This window comes from Amphiura filiformis, unplaced genomic scaffold (assembly GCF_039555335.1).
Source record: "Amphiura filiformis unplaced genomic scaffold, Afil_fr2py scaffold_128, whole genome shotgun sequence".
NCBI classification, from domain to species: domain Eukaryota; kingdom Metazoa; phylum Echinodermata; class Ophiuroidea; order Amphilepidida; family Amphiuridae; genus Amphiura; species Amphiura filiformis.
Window position 1 is genome coordinate 69,287 of NW_027305592.1, and position 19,672 is coordinate 88,958.

Genomic DNA, 19,672 nt, shown 5'->3' on the forward strand with positions numbered 1-19,672 from the left:
TTGTTTACGAAATGAGACACTACGTGCTTATTGTTAACCAGCGTTCTTGAAAATGAGAAACATGGTGGTTTGCAGACTTAACACGGTTTGGAAATAATCTCTTCGTATTTTTTTGGTGTTATCTGTCGTTTACATATCCTTCCTAAAACCCCAAAGTGCGAATATTTCCAAACATCTAAATTAGCTAAAAATTTAGGACATGTTACAAAACTATATTGTCTAGAATTTTAGAAGAGTACTTTTAATATTGGCCGGTTATTTTTCACACAGCGACGTTAACTAGGCATTCCCCCATACTTTTTACGTAGGCCATTTGTAGAGGTCACGCGTCAATGGGAAAGAGCACTGTATTATGTATAGGAAAACGGACAGTAACTGCAGTATGAAAAAAATGTGTTTATGGCAATATTGATGATGATAACTGGATGTGTTATAGTTGTACTGGTACTTTATTTCCATTCAATCACATTCTTGATGATAATGAATTTAAATTTAATAGTTTTTATTTCAATAACTCCATTGAATATAATAAGCTGCTGAGTCTAAAATTGAATCCTTTCTTGTATGATGATATTGTTGATAATGCTATGCCAAAGAATCTGTTTAAACCCAATTGTGTTAACTCCTGTAACTACTACTTTGATAATTTACTTGATATTGTTGTATCGTTCAGTGACAATTTTTCAATTTTACATTTAAATTCTCGTAGTTTTAACAAAAACCGTGACAACATTTAAATTTTCTTATCACATTTGAAACACACTTTTTCTATAATTACAATGTCAGAAACTTGGTCCAAGGAGGATCAATCTAATTTAATCGATATTACCAATTATAATTTAATTAGTGTACCACGGAAGAACAGGAAAAGTGGTGGGGCTGCTTTGTACATTCATAATTCGCTTTCTTTTAAATTAAGAAAGGATCTTGATCTAATTCAGTATGACTCTTCTGTTAATGTTATTGATCACTCTGAGTCTATCTTCATTGAAATTATGAATTCAAAGTGTAAGAATATCATTATTGGTAATGTTTATCGTGCTCATAGAACTGACGTTGCTTCATTTAACTCTGATTTAAGCCGTTGTCTTGATGTTATTGCAAATGAAAACAAGCATTGCTATATTTCAGGTGATTTTAACTTAGACCTTTTACAGCACGAGAATGATTTAAAAATTCAGAATTTCCTTACAAATTTCTTTGATCATAATATGTTTCCACTTATAGATCGCCCCACCAGGATAACGTCACATTCTGCCACACTTCTTGATACTATTTTCCATAATGTTTTTGATAAGAAAATTAAGTGTGGTATATGTGTGTCTGACATCACAGATCACTACCGTATTTTTCAATTTACTGATTCTATTTCATTGAAACATAATTTTGTTGGATCCACACATGGTCGTTCATTTACTCAACGGAACATTCATTTTTTTACAAATCACCTTCAATTAACTAATTGGAATCATGTTCTTAATGAGGAATCTGTTATCCAAGCGTATAAGTTATTTATTGATAAACTGTCTGTATTACATAATCGTTGTTTTCCCGTTAAGGCTAAACGTGTGAATTTAAGTTATAAGCGTATTCCTCATAAACCATGGATCACAACTGCTATTTTAACATCCATCAGTCGTAAGGATAAGCTGTACCGTAAATTTAAATCTTCGCCAACAGATGCCAGTAAGCGTTTACTAGTAAATTATAGAAATACTCTTACCAGTCTGATTCGTAATTCTAAAAAAATGTATTATTGTAATTTGCTCAGTGAACAAAAACAAAAACACACTCTCAAACAAACCTGGACACTCCTTAATGATCTTTTAGGAAGGAAGCGTAAGCAACCTCTTCCAGATTGTGTTGATATAAATGGCACTCCAACAACTAATCCTAAAATGATTGCAAATGGTTTTAATGATTTCTTCACCAACATTCGTCCTAAATTAGCTAAAAATATTCCTCCTACACATGTTTCTTTTGATCACTTTTTGAATAATATTCCTTCTCCTCAGAATTCACTTTTTCTTACACCAACGGACACGAATGAAGTTATCAAAACATGTGCTTCTCTTAAATCTGGTGCAAGTCCTGGATATGCTGAAATTAGACCTGATATTGTAAAACATGTTAAACATCTGATTGCTTCTCCGTTGGTTCATATATTTAATTTGTCTATTTCTAATGGAATTTTTCCAGATGAGCATAAGCACGCTAAAGTTGTTCCTATTTTTAAAGCTGGCGACTCCCATTTATGTAACAATTATCGCCCAATTTCAATCCTTCCTGTGTTTTCAAAAATATGTGAGCGTATTATTCACAAGAGACTTTATAATTTTCTTACATTCTATTCATTACTTCATCAAAGTCAATTTGGTTTTAAGACAACTTATTCATCCTACATGGCTGTTTTAGAGGCATACAATATGATAGTTTCTAACCTTGATAAAGGTCACCATACATTGGGTATATTCCTGGACCTCTCCAAGGCTTTCGAGACAATCAATCATGATATTCTCATTGAGAAATTTCACCATTATGGAGTACGTGGAAAGGCTTAGGAGTGGTTACCAACAGAAAACAATTTGTTGTGTTTAATAATTATTGTAAATCTTCTTTAAGTACAGTTCAATGTGGTGTTCCCCAAGGTTCAGTATTGGGTTCCCTTTCTTTTTATTATTTTCCTAAATGATATAGTTTATTCTTCGAAAGATTTGTCCTTTTTTATTTATGCAGATGATACAAATGCTATTATGTCCAATCCGAACCTTGATGAACTTATTTGTTCTGTTAATAATCAATTAATTAATATTTCTGCATGGTTCAAAGCCAATAAGTTGTCCCTTAATGTTCAAAAAACGAATTATATTATGTTTAAAAACCGTCATAGCAATCGCACATACCACAATACTCATATATTTATAGGTGGCAATGAACTTATTAAAGTAACTCGTACTAAATTTTTTAGGGTGTTATTCTTGATGAATCTCTGACATGGTATGATCATACATCTTATGTTACCAATATTGTTTCAAGATATAGTGGAGTTTTATTTCGTCTAAAGCTCATTCTTTCGTGTGATACGTTATTTACCTTGTACAATACATTAGTTCTACCTCATCTACACTACTGTAATATCATTTGGGCAGATCCTAACTATTGCAATTTGAATTCTATTTTTGTGAAAGAGAATTATCCGGTTATGTACCAATTCTAGCTGGCTGGCCCATACATCACCTTTATTTTGTCAGCTAAATATTTTGAATATTTTTGATATTCATAAACTTATCAAAGCTTTATTTATATATAATTTCAGTATTAACAACATGCCTTGTAATTTTGCCAATTATTTTGTTAAAATATGGCCATCCACAGTTATTCAACACGCTCATCCAATTTGTTTCGCCCTGCAATATTCAATTATGATTTGGCCAGAAATACCATTAGAAGGCAGGGCCCATTGCTCTGGAATTCTATCCCCGATGATATCAAAATCGCCTTGTCTCCTAATTCATTCAAACGCAGCTATAAAGATTATCTGATTTCTTTATACTCATAAATGTATTGCTTCATAAAAATGCCCTGTATCATAATATTCTATTTTGTACTGTATAAAGTTAATGCATTTTTTTCTCAATTGTCTTTTGTTTCTGCACTGAGGGCAATCATGTCTTACGAGCTTTGCTCTTGTGATTGTCCTACCATCCTTTTCTTGATATTTTGTTATTGTAGGCCCTATATAATATGATGATGGTGAAATAAACTTGAACTTGAACTTGAACATGTGTTTCGAAATCACCGGGAAAAATCTACCTTGAAGTTATATCTTTCAGAGGGTAGTTGTTCCGGTTGTAGCTCATAGGTGAACAACTACTTTGCTAATGATTGCTACTAGGTGAATTGCTGCTAAGGTAACTGTAAATAAACATGTTCTGCATGACAAGACTTTTGTCATCAATTATAGCCTGATGCATTCTGCAACCTTGTATTGAAAGCCTGGGCTACACGAACTGAGAACTTGGGTTAGGAAAACAGAAGCAGCCGTCATTATCTATAAGCGATACTTGGCTTGAATATTCTGTGACTGATAGTGAAATAATGATAGACGGCTACTGTGTTATAAGAAAGGACAGAATTAGAGAAGGGGGTAGGGTTTGCACTTTGATCAGAAATGACATTGCGTTTAGGAATAGAGATGACTTGACCGATGATAGCTTAGAAACACAATGCTTTAAGCTTTTATTACCAAAACCCAAACCAATTGTGATAGGCACTGTTTACCCTGAGCAGAATGATTTCTTAGAACATTTTTTTAATGTAACTGATTTAACTTATTTCATTTACCCCTGCAAAATGGGAAATTGATTTTGTGAATTAAGTATTGCATTTGCTTGAAATTGTGACTATTCTGATATTTTCATGAGCATGTTTGTGAATATTTTTATTATGCATGTTAATTAGCATATTTATGTCAGATAAATTCTAAGGATGCACCGTGTGGCATATAGTGTTCCTTATTTCATGACATATTTGATGCATTGTAACTATTTGTTTACCACTGTTTTATGGTTAAAAATCTGAAAAAAAAATGTGTTAAAACATGGAAATGGTTGAAGAAAGTAATGTGTTTTCTGAAATTTGGTTAATTAATAAAATGACAAAGAAAATTTTTTTTTGTATGTTTGTATACAACAATTGTAGCACTAGGGAGTGCATCAATATGACATGATTATATTTTACGAAAAATGGTGTAGGAATGAGAAACCATCATGTTTTGGTTGAAATCACATTAAACATATCACAAGATTAGGTATGTGATTGAAAATCCTAAACACTTCTTGGCTAAACACATTGTCCTAAACATATCATGTGTTGATTGTGTTCAGTTTGAACAGTCAACACCATGATTGTTTAGAAACTAAACATTATAATGTCCAGGTCAACTACACATTATATTGTTTAGTTTCTAAACATGGTGTTGATTGATGTAAAAACTAAACAGTGTCTAATAAGTGTTACAGGTAATTAAACATGTCACAGTGTTTAGTTTCTAAATGCTGTGTTTCTACAACAGTCAACACCATGTTTAGAAACTAAACACTATAGTGTTTAGTTGAGCTGGACATTATAGTGTTCAGTTTCTAAACGCGGTGTTGACTGTTATAGAAACTAAAAAAATGTGACATGTTTAGAAAATAAATACTGTGACACGTTTCATAACTGTTACAAAAATGTGTTTAGAATCTAAACACTTGAATTTTGCAGTGTAGAAAGGTGGAAAACGGCTATCTGAACATAAATCAAAGGCTGCCGATTCCAAATCTGCTAACATGAGCATGCCTCCATGAATAATAATTCCCATCAAATGGACTGGGAAGACACTTGACTGGACTAAGATCCAATCTGGGATAACCTTCTCACACCAAAGATCTTCAGGGGGTCGAGGAAAACACATTTGATTTGACGTTATCTACAAACGTGACGTCATCCAAAGTTGTCAAGCAATAAATCATCAGAGCCTTAACATCCGGCTGAGGACGCAGTTGGTTCTGTGAAAGCGCTTCCGCTATCAAATTTTCAGTCGTGTTGAAGTTAAACAATTCTTATAATTTATACTTTATCTACTTAGGCTTTACCACATCAGTGGTTTTGTGTTATATTTGTGCCTATTTTTGCCAGTAATGATGTGTTATTGGAAAGTTCTGCCAATTCTTGAAATCTTCAGAATGATAGGTTCTGTAATCTAAGAGCTCTTCCATACATTGTATGGCAACTGGATCAAACTCATAGTCCAACTTATTGACAAATAACTGCGGGGTTCTGTAAAAATACTTCAGATAACCTGTACCAAAGCAACAGAGCTCATGTCTGTACTTTCCAATACACTTTGGACGGTCCACGAACTTTGTGTTAAACGACCATTTACGATAGCGAACGTTGCAGTCATAAGAAGGCTTGACATGACCACCCGGAGCATATGGCAACCTATTTAATGAAGGTGTGTAATATTCATCAGAAACAAATACATCCTTTAACCAATATAGGTATTCCTTAGCCACTCGGTCGTAAATGGTGAAGTTGACAAATTCTCGAGTTGCTGCAATATACGTGTCTCCTGCATAGATTGTGATATTGTGTGGTGCTATTGATTTTGTCTCTTTAAATCGGCTTCTCTCATACGCGGTGTCATTGTTTTTGTAGCCTTCTATACAATTGTGATTATTATATGCTTTCAACTGTTGCACCATCTCAAAGTTTGTTTTCAAAGGAAAATCCATGCCACATAGATTTAATAGATACTTCCATTGAACTGGGTGGTTTAATAAATCTTCTAGACAATGTAGATCTGCCAACAGAGCTGAATAGGATCCCCATCTGACATCTTCAAGTTTAGAAGCGAGGAAAACATTGTCGAAACACTGAGATAAAGTCCGAATTGCTTTGTGAAATTGGGGTGGTGATTTTTTGTCAATGTGTATACAGTAGACATTTTGAGGTTGGTAGATTGCTCGCAGTAGTCGTTCTACCTAAAATATATAATAACCAACAGTCAGTAGACCCATTCCATGTCAACTCCAGGGATGTGCACCGCAGCACCTCTTCAACTTTGTTTCGTTTTCGGTGTGGTGGTAGATATTGATGAGAAAGTAAAATCCTGAAAATTTGAGCTTCATACTCCATTTCGTTTTCCCGTGGCATCAATTTGAAATTTAGGGGGGTCAGCGTAAAAAATGTGTCGCAACGCCAAAGACGACGTTTGGAGGTCCATAAATGTATAAAGGAACCCTTTGGAAAACTTTGAAAAGTAATGTATCCTGGGCTACTTTTTGACCCTAAATTCAAATCTGCTATCAGAAAACTTGTCCAAGAACATTTCTTCAAAATATATAAGGCCCTCAAAATGCAAATTCGTCCAACAGGACCAACTTCAGGGGGAACTCAAAAGTAAAAAAATTTTTTGTCCATTTTTCAGCCAAATGTCAATATGCCAATTTGGTAGGACATTACTCTTACCAATATTGAGCATATTGAATACATTTAGCTGAAATATGGACAATAAAATTATTTTTACTTTTGGAGTTCTGACCCCCCCTGAAAACCAATGTCAGACAATTTGCCCCACTATCAACTTCAGGCATGTTGAGACGAAGTTGCATTTTGAGGGCCTTATATCTTTTAAAGTAAAGGAGTTACACGTTTTCTGATAGCAGATTTGAATTCTACACCAAAAAGTAGCCCAGGATACATACTTTTCAAAGTTTTAAAGGGTTCCATTTATACATTTATGGACCTCCAAACGTCGTCTTTGGCGTTGCGACACATTTGTTTATTCTGACCCCCCCTAAATTTCAAATTGATGCCACGGGAAAACGAAATGGAGTATGAAGCTCAAATTTTCAGGATTTTACTTTCTCATCAATATCTACCACCACACAGAAAAAAAAGAAAAAATTGAAGAAGTGCTGCAGTGCACATCCCTGAGTTGACATGGAATGGGTCAGTATGGAATTAGATATATTATTTACAAACAAAGTACGATTGAGTTATAATGATCTGTACCCAACTGCACTATTTTCTTCTGAGATCTTGAATTCCCTGAATACAAATTTAATCTGCACGGCTGCTCTCATGACCATTTCATAAAGATATTCAAATTGGTTGCTTGAATTTTAAGATGATTAGCTACTTTCATGTAAAACGCGTAGCTGTAATCGTTGGACAAGGGGGTGGATAAAAGGCGAATTATGGGATGGTCAAGTTACTTAGAGTTAGCGGACAATGGCAAATGGCGAGTTAGATCACAATGACATTAAAAAGCGAGTTTTGGGAAAGCCCCCCAATCAGACCCGGTGCCCCCAATCATGGCCGATGCCCCCCACTATGATGACCCACGCTACGCCACTGGTATCTGCACCCTTCCCTTTTAAACGTGGAGTTTTTCAGGGCGATCCTTTATCCCCAATCATTTTCTTGGTTGCCTTTGAACCCACTATTAAACATCTGAAGACCCGTGGTGAAACTTTCGGCGATGATTTGGATGGCTGTCGGTACATTATTACCCTGCTATTTGCCACCGACTTCTGTCTAATAATATCAGACAAAAGGAGGCACCTAAAGTTAATGAATGAATGAAATTCATGAAATCGATGAACTTGGGAGGTATGAACATTTGCAGATGCCCTACCTACTCAGTTTTTAGCCTACATGTAATATATACATTATTCTTGCTTGACAGCAAGTACAAAAAATATCCGTCAAGTGGTTTAGCTTTAATTCCCTTCGGAAGAGAGCGGTCCACAAGAGAGTGATAGTCACTAAAAGTTGCATTCGAATTACACAGGGAATTTTGCAGGCCATGCGTGCCCTTCCTTACTAAAACACCAAAGTGCGAATATATTTCCAAACATCTAAATTAGCTAAAACAAAGCTATATTTTCTAGAATTTCAGGGAGTACAAACAATAACAACAACAAACCGCATTTTTATAGCGCCTTACGCGTACACCTCAAGGCGCGGAAGAAAAGAAAGACAAACCAATACATTACTAAAAAAACCCTTAATACCTTAAATCGTACAGTTTACACATAAATTAATATGAAATACACACTAGCAATAATTGAAAGCACGTAAGATAATGATGCAAGTCCGTGGATAATCTTGAATGTCACGAGAAGAGTCTTAAACATTATCCGTTTGCGTACCGGCAACCAATGGAGTTGGCGAAGAACGGGACTCGTGTGGACGCGACCTCTAACTCAGGTGACTAGCCGACCTGCGGCGTTTTGGACTCTCTGTAATCTATCGAGCTCGAATTGAGGAAGTCCGTATAACAAGCTGTTGCAGCTATCTAAACGAGATGTTACAAATGAGTGGACAAGCTTGTCAACATACGCCTGGTCGAGGTATTTTCTCAATTTACCGATGTTGTAGAGAGCAAACGAGGCACTAACTGCAGATGCTGCTTACATGCTGACCGGTTATGTTTTCACGCAGTGACGTTAACTAGGCAATGCCTACAGCCTATACCTACAGCCTGTCTAAAAAAATGTGCAAGTAAAAAGCGCACTCTTTGACAATTAGAAAATACTGATGTGACATGATGCTTACATCAACGTTCAGGGCGTAGTCTTAGCTCTCAAATGCAGTTTGGTCTGTTGAATTTTCTTGTTTTAATCTCGAGATATGTTTAGTTAGGTAAAATCACAATTGTGCCACTTTTTTCTAGGGAAGACGGCTGTACATGTAAATCAATGATATAGCATCAAGTTTATCAAGAGTTCCATCGTGAAATCAAAATAATGCATCAATTACACAACACTACAAAACTGTTTTTACTGTTTTATCATGATACAGGTATAATAATTCTCTTTTTCCACTTAAAAACAGATGAATAAATATTTCACATTCTGCTGTAAAATTAAATTAAATATAATATTGTATATGTGCATGTCAATGATTTTATAATGGTAAATACTGATTTCTTTGTCACTCAAGACATTAAAAGACAAACACAAATTGCACAATTATAGGTTAATGAACGCGTATTACTTGTTGGGAGAGAACTGAGACAAAATAATGCACGCGCGCTGATGTTGATGCCTGTAATGCACGAGCTCTGAGGAGGAAGTGCATTAGACGCATCAACATCAGCTATCATTGTACAGGCCTCTTCCCTGGTGGCACACTTGTGATTTTACCCTTTCGTTGTTAACTAAACATATCTCGAGATTAAAATAAGCAAGTTGAACAGAACAAACGGCATTTAAGAACTAAGACGGCGCCCTTTACGTTGATGTAAGCATCATGTCACAACGGTATTTTCTAAATGCCAGAGAGGGCGCTTTTCACTTTCACAGGCTGTATAACATACACTGTTTGTAGAGGTCACGCGTCAATAGTGAGAGCACTGTGTAATGTGTATAGGAAAATGAACAGTAACTGTGGTATGCGCAAAAGTGTTTTTCAGCTCTCGTATGTCACGAAAGATGATCCCAGTTTTTGACCAATATCCATCTACAGTATGGTGGCGACCGCTGGTAATTATTTACTGTAGTACTAACACCGGCCACAAAGGGCTAGGGTACTCGGTAGAAGCAGCAGTGGTATCTCCATACTATACTTTACTTTACTATACTTAGACTGTCCCACAGTCTCGGTTCGGTCCGGCCTGGATAATGGACCGATACATAATTACATAATAGCCTATCAAAATATGCCATAGTCCTTCACACCCCCCCCCCCCACCCCCACCCCGATTCTAAATACACAGCGACCAAAACCACTTCCCAGCGCCTAAAACCAATTCCTCTTTCTACAAAATTGATGCCACTACACTAATCACACCTCCTACATTGAACGCTAAAATTCAGTGACCGCTCCCCCACGCCGAGACTGTTCCGAAGTGTTAGAGATCTCACTTCCAAATAATCGTTCAACTAAGCCCGTGATTCTTGTGTCAATTATGATAGCCCCGCCCCAGTTTCAAGGGGTTTCAATTCAAATTTGGTAGCACAAAGCTATGCCGCGTGATGTGATGCGCTGCCCTGGAGATCGAGCTTGGGACACTTGTAAACAACTGAACGGTATTGATCTCATCTGGCACGCGCGGTCTGGGGACAAGGTATACGCACACAGGGTATGCGCAAGGCAACAATAAGTTCACTTTACAAATAAATCCTATTCATGATGATTTTATTTATTGTGTCGATCAGCATTTATTTCTATCTTATTTTAGCCAATTTAACCAATTTCAGGATGCTCAAAGTACTAAAACGATTCAATGCAGCCATATTATGGCCTTTTTTAGAACAATCTCTGTGTCATTTTATTTTGACAAATGTTTGTGTTACACTGACCAATTTCTTGGTCGATATGCGTATGAAATGAGTTGGAAACGTGTGAAAGTACTTTCTCTGAATCGGAAATAAATCAAGTAAATTTGACAAACTTTATTAGTCACGGCATTCAGGCATTTTGACCAATAAGTTGTGGTTTCCCCGCGGACTCTTTTCCCGTGTTATACATATATTTGACCATTTCTGTGTCAAATTTGACCAATCTAGAATAAGACTGCACTACAGGGGATGTGCAATAATTATGAGCGCGGGGGGGGGGATTTCCAAATAGCGTGCCAACAGTCTCTTGCCCCTCCCGGCCTGCCACAAATCGCTTGCCCCCCCCCCCCCCGTTTGCATAATTATGTCAAATTTTGGGATCCCAATTTGCAAATTTTAAAAGGTCTAGGTAGGACCTTACCTATATTGCGAGTGCAGCGAGCGGGAAAATGTGCATATTTAAACATGTTTTCCTAGCATTTTGTTTAAAAGACGCCCAGTGCCGCCGACAAGGGGGGGGGGGGGGGGGGTAACCGGGGGCTACCCCGGGGCCCGGAGTCCTAGGGGCCCGTAAAAAGTGAAGAAAACATACTTTACTATGGGGCAGTAAAAGCAAAGAAAAGGGACCTCAGGGGCCCGTAAATGGTAAAGAAAAGATACCTTGTAATTTAAGGAGTATTTCGTGATCCTAGCGTCCTCTTTTAAAGACATTTTTCAGTAGATATCCTCGAAAAAGCTTATTCACAAAATTTCAGTTGATTCCGATTTTGCGTGTGCGATTTATGCATGATTATGTGATTCATCAATGTGTTGTTATTTCGTTCTGGTATACCAGAACGAAATTTCAATTTCACGATATCTTTACTAAACGAAATAATCTGCAAGAATTTTTTTGTACATCAACATTATTTAGCTAGAGGTTTCCAGTGATATAAAAATCTCAACTTTTTTTTAGAAAAGTGGGGGGGGGTGATGCTGTGGATCACGAAATGCCCTTTAATGCTTTACTCTATACGGGCCAACAAAGGTCTCTTTTCTTGTCCATTAGGCCTAAGGTATATCTCTTCTTTGCTTTTTACGGGCCCTCTGAGGTCTCCTTTTCTTTTTATGGGTCCAATAAGCCCGAGGGGGGCACATCAACAAATTTTGGTGGGTATGCTCCCCCGGAATTTTGAGGTGGTGGGTCTTTGGGAGCTGACGGCGTACCGGTAAAGGGGTCTTTCGGAGCTGCGAACCGGGCTGTGAACAAGTAAAATGGGGTCTTTTGGAGCTGCGAAAAGTCAAAATCAAGGGTCTTTCTTGACTTTTTGGTTAAAAATCGCCTGAAAAAACAAGAAATATGAGGAATGAGCAATTTTTGGGTCTTTTAGAGCTGAAATTATCCAAATCAAGGGTCTTTCGGAGCTTTATTTTGGTCAAATATAGGGGGTCTTTTGGAGCTGCGAAACCCAAAAAGGGGGGTCTTTTTTATCTTTTCTTTGCTTACATACTCACTAAGGTCTCTTTTCTTTCCTTTACGGGCCTATGGTATCTTTTCTTTGCCTTTACGGGTCCATTATAAGGTCTGTTTTCTTTGCTCTTACGCGTACGGCCCATCAAACAAACAAAAATAGCGGGCCCGTAAAAAATAAGAAAAAAAAGAGACGTGCATTAAAAAAATACAAGATAGCCTTTGAAGCACACCGTCGGCAGAGTGCTACACTATCGTAAGTGCAGTTTGGACAGTTTTACAGGAGGAGCATTTTTGTGTTTAGCGTAGCTGTTTGTTTCCAAGTAGCCATAAAATAACATGGGAATGTAAAGCAATTTGATTTTAATAATATAAACCATATAAATGGTGTTAAAGTTAATAAATCGATGAATTATTTACTGATTTAGATGTCGTAAGTGCCACATACGATAGTGTTACACTCAAATTGAAATGAGTGTAGAGTGCAACACTATCGTATGTGGCACATACGATAGTGTTGCACTCAAATAGAAATAAGTATAGAGTGCAACACTATCGTATGTGCCACATACGATAGTGTAGCATTCATTGCTAAATTAGGATATGCGTAATATCGGCTCAAATATCCAATATTTTGTCATTTTATGTTTCTTAACAAGTGTTAATTTATTTTGGCACATAATATTAACAATAGCAAGACACCTTTTGCCGTAATGTTATCTCTCAATATTTATTACTGAATCTAAAACTAAAAACACCTAATTTATCGTCTCTATTACCAGTCATGGGAGCTATGAACTTAGCCAGCATGATGACAACGCATACAGCCGTCAGCGTCACAGCCAGTGATGTGTTAGAGACTGCTTTGCACTTACGATGGTGTAGCATTCCGTGATTTTGTTGTTTAGGCCCAATAAAGTAGCGTATGTGGCACATACGATGGTCTTGCAGCAAATGAAAAACAAAATTAGCGTGCAAGACTATCGTAAGTGGCACATACGATAGTATTGCATGCATTAATTAAAATTGCATTGCACTTACGATATTTTATTTTATTAATTAAAAAATAATTAAATAATTTTGAAACTTAGAACCTGGTTTAAAATGTGCGTTTTTATATGGCCTTCCATAATTCGTCAAAATCTCATTTTGGCCAAAAATGTCACTTACGATAGTGTAGCACTCTGGCGACGACACACTCTAATAACTATTTCACTTGAATTTATATTACTGTTTGATCATCCTCGATATAATGAAATCTTTGAGAAATCAGGGGAGTGCAGCTTAATCAATCATGGGAACACAAATTGCACATTTTCGCGCGCTTCGCCTGCATTGTGCCCTTGATCATTTACCTTAAAATTTGCAATTTTTCCGCGCTTCGCATGGGGTTTGTTTCAATAAGTCTACTTCAGAATCGTTGGATTCGTTGTTGTCATTTACTTGTGAATCATCCAAGTCCATATCATATACTTCTGAATCGCATTCCTCCTGTTCAGACTCTTCTTCCTGATGTACATTTTGTTCATGTCGCGTTAGATCATATTTGCGAGTGAACCCTCTATCACACAGGGAACACTGGTGGTGTTTAGCAGCAAAAAAATTCATGTTGACCCTTTGATGGTTTGTGCACAAATGACGAGACGATGGACTGACCTTAGCATAATTCAAACTCATGATTCAAGCGATGATAAAACTCATTTTAATGCACTATTAACATAGTGCAATGTTTTTTAGATACACTATTACGACGCGTAACGCTTTTGAACGCACTATCGACGCTGCGTAACGCTTTTGAACGCACTATTGACGCTGCGTAACGCTTTTAAACGCACCATTGACGCTGCGTAACGCTTTTAACGCACTATTGACGCCGCGTAACGCGTTTTAACGCACTATTGACGCCGCGTAACGCTTTTTAACGCACTGCAAACAACGCACAACGCTTTTGGACTAACTATTGATACTCTCTCTCTCTCTCTGTGTCAGGTGGCGCTGTGTAGCGCTGCTGTGGTCTTCACAAGAGTACGCCATCTCACTCGATCCGATGCCAAGTGTGTTGCACCTTGCATCCCCTGGTTAGAAACCAGCTTCACGTCATTAGTCCAAGATGTTGGTGGACGTCCTCTTCCTCGTTTGCCTTACATGGCCCCTTGCAAAATCTGTTTTTCTACACCTCCATGTTTCCTGACAATATGGCCAAAGTACTTCAGCTTTCTCTCCATTATGCCGCTTCTGATGGTTAGACTTGTACCAATCTTGTCAAGGATCCAGGAATTTGTTCTCCTGTCTTTCCATGTCACTCGTAGAAGCCTCCTGTAACACCACATCTCAAAAGCATCTACTCTTTTCCTATCATTCTTGGTCATAGCCCAAGACTCGCATCCATAAGTGGCAATGGAAAACACAGTTGCACGAAGTAGGCAATGATACTACACAACGAATTTTGACGTACTATTAAGACGGCGTAACGCTTTTTGATGTACTAAGTACGCAGCTTAATGCATTTTAGGTTGCAGACAGCGCATTTGCTCATTCTACCCAGCTATTTGAGATTTTCATTGATCGTATTAACAGATTATTTTTCTCTTTTAAAATGTACAACATTTGATATAGTATACATTTACATTTAATAAGTATTAGGCCTACAGATTTAAAAATTATAAAAAATACTAGTAATGCTAGTTAGTTTTCATTTCATCATATGTCTAAATATGTTGTAGACACCCCATATTCTAGGACTTTTCGCTTTGGGTAGAAGAAGGTGAAAGCATATCTTGTTTGGTTGTATGTGAAGATACTGTTGTCTTTCACTCTGAAACCACGATTAACTCCACTTTTTCGCCTTCTTCTATATCAATAACTAAAGATAGAGATCTTTGTTAGAGATCTTTGTTAATGATGTTATTATTTTTGTTTACACCTTTGCAGCTGAATTTATCTTTAGGCCCAAAACAATAATATGTTTTGCTACAGAGAGCGATCATACCGTCTCCTTCCCACTCCACTTTAAAAAGACCCGGGGTTCGCTTATCGTAATGTCTGTGTTCTTCAGTATCAGTCCTGGGAATCCAGTTGGGCTTGTCATATTGAAACTGGTCTTTAAGGTCATCTTTCACAAGATCATCAAGGTGTTCTGCAGAAATAGCTATATATGCAGAGTCTGTGTCCATTTCTATGTATTGGTAGTCTGATCGATCAATGTATTTATCTAAGAAGTCAAAGTAAAATTGTAGCATGCGTAGCTTTGCATATTGATACACAAAGAATCCTATTTGAATTGGTAGGTCTTTCTTGATGTATTTTTTAGCCATGATCACCTCATGACAATCACCAGTTATTTCATTGATATCACGGAAGAGATGTTCATTGATTCTTTTCCTAGCCTCTATAGTGTCTGCAATTTTGACATTTGTATGTCTCTCCTTATTGGTGATAGTGTTTCCATAAGAAGAGTTGCCGATGAGTTTCATGGTGTCAGCAATTATTGTTTTGGAAGAATCCATGTCCCCAGCTCTGCGGGCATCTGATACAACATTGCCAAACTCTTTGAAACAGGCCTTGTGAAGATGAAGATACCACTTCAAGAGAGGATTTGAAAGCAGGATCTTTTCTCCAAACATGCTTCCAATTAAACTTCTTCTTGGAGTAGACATGATGTTTTTGTCTTCTGCAAATTTTGCCATGAAGGGACCTATGTCATTCATAGAGATGTCAACATTTTTGAAGATAGGTGGCATTTCTTCAAAATACGGTTTTAGATTTTCTGGCACACGAATGTCGCATTCAATACATCCGAATAGCTTATCTTGAAGTACTCCCTGTATAATTTCATCTTGAGTCAGAGTGGTTTTCTTGTAGAGAGGTGGTCTAATAGACTGGACAAAAGCTTGTAGCTCTTTGTTGGATCTATTTAGTCTGGTAAATTCACATTCCCACATTTCCACAAAATCATATCCCTCATTCTCTATATACTGCCTCTTTTCTAAGGTCCTCATGTTTCATGTTGCGGATTCAATGCACACTTGTGCCCATGAAATCTACATCCTTGCATTTCGAAGACTCGAAGACTTGGTTGGTCTCAGTACAAAAGCCATCAACTGGAAGCATACGTGGCCCGATTCGCTTTTCAGTGTTGTTGCCATTGTATCTGATGTTGATTCCTTGAGTGTGTGCCTCCCATCTCAGCCATTCGTGAGCCACCATTGAAATCCGTGTGTGTTATTCTCGCTTAAACCCAGTTTCCTGACGTCTTCTGATATACATTCCTGTCGGCATGTCTTGTGTAATGGCCAAAGATATAATGCATTAGCATCATAGCCCACTATCTTCTTACACAACTTGCCACCACGAATCTGTGTTTTATCAACTTCATGATACTTGTGAAAGATGATCGACGGGCCGCCTACCAGGTTTTCTTCAAAGAGCTGGCGAAGGTCTTTGTTAGTGTCATCAAACAAGATGAACGTGGCTTCAGGACTTGTCTTAAATAGGTACTTCATTGTTAGGCCCGGGACTGACATCCCATCCTTAAAGGTATCTATTTCCTCTCTCCCTGTAGAAAGAATCCATTTTGTCAAGTGCTTCAATGAAAGGTTCTACGTCTAGATTGTTGTATCACACCAGAAAATCGTGCATGGTAACCATACCATTCTCTTTCCAAACTTGCTGACAGTATTGGTAGTCATCATCTGATATATTCGTACCTTTGAGTCGACTAAAAAATGCATCTTTCGGAGGTAGCTGTGTTGTATCTAACTTTTCTATTGAATCCAACCATTCGTAAGGAAATATTCCCTTCTGGAGTTGACAGTTATAAGCCTTCAGGAACTTATCGTAAGTGGACCCTGGTGCTAGATAGTTTAGTAACATCCAGAAACTTGAAGCAGTTGGTCTTGATACACACATGATTGTGGTTTCGTTTCACAATGAATTGAATCTTGTCATTGTTTTGAAGGAGCTGTATATGTATGGCTTGATGACATTGATGTCATACTTTCCGCTGTTGAACCCTATCACCAGGAGTTCAGTTATGTAACTTTCCAAGCGGGTTTTTAATTTGACAAAGTTTTTGTGTTGCTTTTTGCCATTGTCGGGTTTTGAAGCATCTTCCGCATGAGTCCGTGCGTCTATTCTTCTATCTAATTCTTAGAAAACGGGTTGGTACAATTCATGCAATAAGGCTGTGCTATGCTGACTTATCTCTAATCCATCATTTGGTCGACCAACACCTGAGAACTACCATTGGATACAAAGCATTTTGGCGTCTCAAAGTTAGGAATGTTGCTGCATACAGATACACTGACTGGAACATGATGGGCTTCCCATGTCAGTGTCTCGGATATCTGGGAAGCAGTAGACTTGTCTAATAAACATTCAAAGTCATATATACGGCTCTGTAAGGGAAAAACCTCATGTGTTCTGGCATGCAGAAACCTTCATCCTCAAGCAGTTCAAAGATTGTAGGTGGGCTGATGTAATATCCTCCTGGGTAGATATGTCTTGTTCCATTTGCGTCACACGTAGCCTCGTGGCGAGTCAATTGCCATCCTGACTTCCACAGTTTGTGACATTTCTTACATTTGAAGGATTTGCTGTACTTGGCAAGGTTTGTTATGTAACTGAAGTGGTTTTCATATCAGTTGATATACATGGTACTATCATAATTGTTAACACTACGCTGCACCCGTCGTGCTACTACTTTCATAGATCCACACCTATCATATTTCATATCATGATAGTATGACCTAGTTGCATTACCATCACCTTTCTGTACATCTTCTTCTTGTATCTCTCCTTCACGATCCTCTCTATCATAACGACACTATCTGCTGCTTCGTTTACGTCATCTCCACAGTTCCCCATCATACACTCATCCTCAAAAGCGTCAGCATCACAACCAGAGCGTGATTCAATAAGCTCATAAACAATAATATTGACTTTGAAAAACTCTTCCAATGTGCTTAGCTCTGAGAGTTTCACCCCTTTGAACTTCTTGACTGGTTCTTTTGTGTACTCATGATATAACTCCTTCCCAGCAAACACAAAAACGTTTTAAAAACGTTTTAAATAAGTTATATTTTGGCTTTTGGTTTAGGTAAAAACATTTTAATAACATTAAAATGTCGGGTTATATAAAGGTCATTATAACGTTTTTAAAACGTTTTGTATGAAAACACACCACAACAATATTTTTAAATGTTTTCAAAAAATGTTATTGTAAACTATTTTTGCAAAATATTGTGTCAATACTTAAATAACATTATGTTACAATATTTGAACCAAGCAAGCACAGAAATGTTCTTAAAATGTTTGTTTCAAAACCTTTTAATAACATTTAAATGTCGGGTTATACAAAGGTCATGAAAACGTTTTTAAAACGTTATTGAAAATATTTTGGGCAAACATTTTTCGCAAAATATTTTTGAACCCCAAAATAACATTCTGTTTAGAATGTTTTTCATCAAGTTTTCAAGAATGTTTTTGGAATGTTATTAAAACGTTTTATACCCTTTATATAACCCGACATTTAAACGTTTTCTGAAAAACATTTTTGTTTGCTGAGCAGTAGATTATCAAAAAAATGTTTTTTAAGGTTATGAAAACGTTTTATACTCTTAATATACCGTTTATATAACCCGACATTTAAACGTTTTCTGACAACCTTTTATAACCTTTTACGAATGATGTCGAAAACGTTTTGTGTTTGCTGGGTTCGTTAATGTCTCCAATCCCTTCCGATGACAATTTCGATGAAGAGCCAAGCATCTGAAGAAGCATAAATTGTCACTATATCGCTCTTGTTACGGAAATATCTTATTGCTGAAGTAATGTCGAAATTAGGACTTACTGTCAACAATACGAAGGAAATGCATGGCAGGTATAAGATATGAAATGCAGGTGAGTATTTTAAGTCACAAAATATATGACACTTCACGTGATCTTGCACTAGAATATCAATCTTCACAAATCAGATATAATGGCATTTGGCTACCGGCATGAATTATTGATTATATAAGTAGGTAAATAATAAAATATTGACTACGGTGTTAGAGTAAAGCACCAATGAACCAAAAAGCTTGAATAAAGTCACTTACAGGTTGCAGTGATGTGTTTACACACACTAAATTGAACGTAGTTGTTGAAGAGAGTAAAAACGCCCTCTATCACGGTCACGACGCGCGGAAATGGGGTCAAGTGCTATGATCCCATCAGACAGAAGTGTTATGGCTTACCAAAGATTCATAAGCCCGAACCGATCCCAGTACGACCTATAGTCAGTAGCATCGGTTCCGTTACCTACAATTTGGCCCAATACGGCGCCAAGATGCTTGCTCCATTGGTCGGCAAAACTCCCCAAAAACAGCCAAGCTTTCGTGGATATTGT

At 37.2% G+C, this 19,672-nt stretch overlaps 1 protein-coding gene and 1 pseudogene across 1 annotated transcript; both read right to left on the reverse strand.

The window, feature by feature from the left end:
- Positions 1-5,258: 5,258 nt before the first annotated feature.
- Positions 5,259-13,893, reverse strand: LOC140145078 (N-acetyllactosaminide beta-1,6-N-acetylglucosaminyl-transferase-like). The gene is made up of 2 exons (XM_072166863.1): positions 13,729-13,893; positions 5,259-6,527 (listed from the first exon to the last, which is right to left on the reverse strand). Exons 1-2 carry the CDS (start codon positions 13,891-13,893, stop codon positions 5,667-5,669), a joined length of 1,026 nt encoding a protein of 341 aa, XP_072022964.1. The 3' UTR covers positions 5,259-5,666.
- Positions 13,894-14,985: 1,092 nt separating this feature from the next.
- Positions 14,986-18,016, reverse strand: LOC140145080 (uncharacterized; annotated as a pseudogene).
- Between the last annotated feature and the right edge of the window lie 1,656 nt (positions 18,017-19,672).

Excerpts from the sequence above, each read along its gene's own strand:
- LOC140145078 (XM_072166863.1), bottom strand. The coding sequence starts at position 13,893 with ATGAATTTTTTTGCTGCTAAACACCACCAGTGTTCCCTGTGTGATAGA. Across the intron at positions 6,528-13,728 it reads TGGACTTGGATGATTCACAA|GTAGAACGACTACTGCGAGC; the intron begins GTAAATGACAAC and ends TATATATTTTAG.